This window comes from Sinocyclocheilus anshuiensis, unplaced genomic scaffold (assembly GCF_001515605.1).
Source record: "Sinocyclocheilus anshuiensis isolate Anshui unplaced genomic scaffold, SAMN03320099.WGS_v1.1 scaffold446, whole genome shotgun sequence".
Lineage (NCBI taxonomy): Eukaryota > Metazoa > Chordata > Actinopteri > Cypriniformes > Cyprinidae > Sinocyclocheilus > Sinocyclocheilus anshuiensis.
In genome coordinates this window covers 3,878,708-3,883,549 of record NW_015544247.1, presented here as the reverse complement: position 1 = coordinate 3,883,549, position 4,842 = coordinate 3,878,708, and the positions used below count along the sequence as shown (strand labels likewise).

The following is a 4,842-nucleotide window of genomic DNA, read 5'->3' as shown; positions in this document are numbered from 1 at the left end:
GGTTCCATATGTAGAGACCTAAGTGGATCCCATATGTGTAAAGTCCACGGTATAGCCTCAGAGCCCGTGTTTTCCCGGCAGACTTCTGCATTGTCCAAGAGAGTTACAATCACCTCTAATCTTCCATATGCACCTAAACGGTTGTTCATATGTGTAAGTGCTCCTGAAACCTCCTTCGGGAAGGATGGGGCTTCCTCAATGTTCCTGTGCCAAGTGGAACGGGTATGTTTTCCCAGTGTGACTGGCCTTCTTGTTGCGAGCCCCGGCCTACCGATGTGCATTGGCTCGTTTAGTTTACACTCGAAGTGGATTGGTCTCTCTAAGCGAGATCCCAATTCGTCAGTCACCAACGTGACGTCGAGAGTGACCGACTGAAAGGGAACTGGGAGAGCATGAGATAATCTACTGCAGTCTTGAGTGTGTGGGTGGAAATATTCAGTGTCGACTGTCAGGTTTTTTTTCTTTTGCTTCTGCTTCAGTTGCTTTAGGCGTAGAGGTGTCACGCTGAAGTGTCAAAACACTAGCAGGTGTGCCAATGTGTGACTCACACTCCAGCTCCTCTCCCGTCCATCCAATCACAGCGGAATTGCCAATCACGATCTCGGTAAACGGCAGCTTGACAATAGCTAGTCGGACAGCAGGCTTGAGTCAATAAACCTACGCTGACCTTGTGTTGCATTTGAAAAACAAAGTTGAGTGAGTTTTGTAAACTGATGCTCTAACTGATAGATATACTGTAGGTAGTTTAATATCTGTCTGCTCTATCATATCCTTCTATACACACTATTTTGCTCGTATTGGTCATATCGTGTATGATATGATCCTTAATATTTGTTGCCTTTGTCAGTTTTGTGGGGGTGGTTGAGCGCTGCTGTCTGATCGCTCCACCTGCTCTGATTTGTTTACTTTCCTCCATGACGAAGCTCTTTCACTATGGTAGTGGTGTAAACAGCCTTGTCCTTCCCAGGGGTCCTGCCAAGGTGCTGCTTCTGACTCATCCACCCAGAAGTGGGTTTGTGTGTGTCTGAAAAACCATGTTTGTGGAGTTTTAATTGGGTAGTTGACAAGCAACATTTATATGAACTGTTTTTATTCAGCATCAGTATTTTAAGTTATGAATGTATAAGGAAAAGTGTGTATTTTAGATTCAGTGACTGGTCAGTTTCAACAATTTTAATCACATTTTACCTTCCTGCAGGTTGCTTAAATAGCCCTGCAGTATGACAAATTCATTTTTAAAAGAACATATATTACATATTCATATAATTATATATAATATATAAAAATGTTGCCTTGGCAATTAAATGAAATAAATATGTGTAAGTCCTAAAATTAATAAAAATAAAAATAAATTAAAACTAAATAGAAATAATAATACATAAAAATGACAATAAAATGACTAAAACTTCAAGTTGAATTTAAATGTTAACTGAAAATGTAAAAATAAAAGCTAATTCAAAATATTAATAAATACTATAATAGTATATAAATAATAATAAAATACCACTGATGAAACTATATTAATAAATGCTGAAAAACCTGTTGTTCATTGATAGTTCATATTACATAAAACAGTAACTAATGTTACATATTCAATCTTATTTTAAAATTTCAATATTTTTGTTATTCTCCTGAAATCAACTAAATAGAAATAATAATAAATAAAAAGGGCAAAAACACATAACAAAATTACTAATATTTCAATTAAAATTTAAATGTAAACTGAAAATATAAAAATAAAAGCTAATTCAAAATATTAATAAATATTATAATAGTATAAAAAATAATAATAAAATAACACTGATTAAACTATATTAATAAATGCTGAAAAAAAACTGTTGTTCATTGATAGTTCATATTACCTAACGCAGTAGCTAATGTTAACATATTCAATCTTATTTTAAAATGAAAATGAAAATATTATTATTCTCCTGAAATCATTTGCATCAAATTATTGACAATTGATAAATTATCCTTTTTACCTTTTTTACAATGTGTCCCTTTATATATCTGTATAAGCCTTTAATGGGCTTTCAAGTGCTGGTTTAAAACCAAAACAATTCTAAATGCTTTCAACAGATTCTTTTCAAAGCCATTTAACTGGCACACCAAGCTGCAGACGTTTCCTAAATACAGATTAATGCCTTTCCCCTGAATCGACTGGCCTCACTTACTAGATTACAGAACACAGGTCTAATTCATTTAATGTGTCGATGCAATAAATAAACCTCACGTTGAGTATAATTACAAAGACTCTTAATCAATACTGCCCTACATCCCGGAGATGAGGTAAACAAAGGAGTCTGGAGAGATAGTCTTCCAAACTTCCTTTTTTACTTCACATGTATTATTTCTCTCCTTGTGTGCTCAGTTATTGTGTTAGGGTCTTCTTTTATATTACTGCCACTCTAATTGACTTTCTCCCATTGTTTCAGGTGTTTGTGGATGCTGTGGGGCCCTGAGACCCCGTTATAAGAGGCTGGTGGATAACATCTTTCCTGAGGACCCCGAGGTGAGGTCAGATGAAATAAAAGCTGAGCCAGAGAAAGGGATGCTTCACTAGGTTTCTAGTGGTTATCAGCCATAAGTGATCAATGCAGTGATGTAGACATAGGCTTTCAATGGTGAAATTCATTAGTTTTAGAGCCACTGTGGCGTCGCAGATCTGCTGCATGCTCACCTGATTGCCTGATTTAACAGACAAGTTGTCTGTTTCAGGGATTTTCATGCTGGGGTTCGGAAAATAGGAGAGAAAATAAAAAGAATTTACAAAAGGTATTTTAAAATTAAGAAATAAAGTGTGGTTTTGTGGGGTTTTTTGGTTAATTTCTTACAACGTACATATTTTCCATTTTTAGTTTGCTTAGTAATCTGAAAAAAAAAATTGCTAATAAATTTAAATCCTTAATTACACAGAAGCAATTTTTAAATAAAGACACTGAAATTATAATCTTGTAAAATGTACTTAAAATCTTTATTTACTTTAACTTATATATTACAGTGTAGTTATTTTTTATACACTATTTTTTAAATTACACTATTTTTTTCTATTTCCTTTTTACGGTTTTGGAATGATATTTATTAGAAAAAGTTTAAATTGCACTAAAAAATGTTATCTAATATTAAAATGTTTATCAAATATTGTAATACTGGGAAGAAGAAAAATAAAAAAATAAAGATAGGTGTTATATATGATAATACTCTAAAATAAATTAAAAGAGTAAAATGAAAAATGCACTGATAATTTAATGCAAATTATATTTTAAGTAATTTAACAGGTTACAAATAAAAGCCTAATTGTATAAAGAACCCCTCGTCACATATTGCACCATGTGAGGTTAAAGCACAAAAATGGAAATTGTTTGAATCTGTCTGTCTTCTGAATAATGAGACAAGCTTAAGAATCTGTATTAGGATCTGCATTAGACTCAGAATAGAAGATCAATCATCTATGGAAGATTCTTTTTGGGTAGAGAAAAGTTTAAAATGTTTTTATGGTTCATTTTTCTTCTTATGTCTTTCTCTAATAGGCCTCTTTTCAATGTTTTCTTGCTCTCTTTCTATCTTCCTGTCTTGTCTTTTTGTGTAAAGGACGGTTTGGTGAAAGCTAACATGGAGAAGCTTACTTTTTACGCCTTGTCTGCTCCAGAGAAACTAGACCGTATCGGTGCCTACCTGTCAGAGAGACTATCCAGAGACGTTGCCCGGCATAGATATGGGTATAAACAAAAACTGGAAGAAAATGCAGTGATTGTTTCTGTCTGGCTCTGTGATTTATACTTGACATAATAATCTGTGATCATCCCTGGCAGTGTCATGTTTGTGTGTGTCTCACAGGTATGTTTGTATTGCGATGGAGGCATTGGACCAGCTGCTGATGGCCTGTCACTGTCAGAGTATAAACCTTTTTGTGGAAAGTTTCCTTACTATGGTGCGCAAGCTGCTGGAGGCAGACAAACCCAATTTACAGATCCTGGGCACTAACTCAGTGAGTGAAATTTACTGCCTTTACTCTCTAGTGAAATTCACTTACAGCCCCTATTGATGTAGTTACAGATTTAGAACGCGGAAATTATCACTTGATAAATCTAGCTTGAGTCGGGCGTCTCTGCAGTACAGAGGGAGATGTGGCTGCTGCATCAACACCATGGGTTCAGGTGTCAGTCTTGCAGTGATCTCGGAGGATCAGACCAGAACTAAGAAGATTCAAAAGCTCAATCCGCTTAATTACACAGAGTGCAAAGCTGTAACATTTTGGCTTCACCTCAATCAAGCACATCCAAACTATATTAAATATAAAGCCCTCCTTGCCAATCAAATCCCCACAGAGTCACATCTCCTAAATATACTGCTGCTTTCAGTCTTGTTCAGTTCAGTTACAAATTAAGAATATATATATACGTATATATTAAAACAATTTTTTTTTTATTTCAGTATATTTAAAAATGTAATTTATTCCTGTGATGACAGCTGAATTTTCAGTCTTGTCTAGTCTTAAAATAAAATTTATCCTCAGCAAGGATGCATTAAATTGTACAAAAGTGATGTTTCAGATGATTTCTATTTAAAATAAATGCTGTTATTTTGAACTTTCTATATATATATATGTAGTAGTGCTGTCAAACGATTAATCGCAATTAATCGCATCAAAAAAAAAGTTTTTGTTTACATAATATGTGTGTGTACTGTGTATATGTTTTATTTATATATAAATACACACATGCATGTATATCAGAAAAATATGTTATGTTTGTATATTAAATATATTTATAATAAATATAAATTATATGAATATAAATATATACATGTAAATATTTTCAAAATATATACTGTATGTGTGTG

General features: G+C 33.7%; 1 protein-coding gene across 6 annotated transcripts in view; it reads left to right on the top strand.

The window, feature by feature from the left end:
• Positions 1-4,842, top strand: part of efr3ba (EFR3 homolog Ba (S. cerevisiae)) — a 33,868-nt gene that overhangs the window by 11,660 nt on the left and 17,366 nt on the right. For 2 of the 6 annotated variants that reach the window (XM_016498634.1, XM_016498632.1), the window contains exons 1-5: positions 430-604; positions 924-1,008; positions 2,436-2,512; positions 3,592-3,719; positions 3,838-3,988. In XM_016498634.1, the coding sequence (XP_016354120.1) occupies positions 536-604; positions 924-1,008; positions 2,436-2,512; positions 3,592-3,719; positions 3,838-3,988 (510 nt within the window). In that variant the 5' untranslated portion in view covers positions 430-535. Of the gene's footprint in view, positions 1-428; positions 605-891; positions 1,009-2,435; positions 2,513-3,591; positions 3,720-3,837; positions 3,989-4,842 lie in introns of those variants that run through there. The other 4 variants (XM_016498635.1, XM_016498637.1, XM_016498633.1 and 1 more) reach the window with 3 other exon arrangements.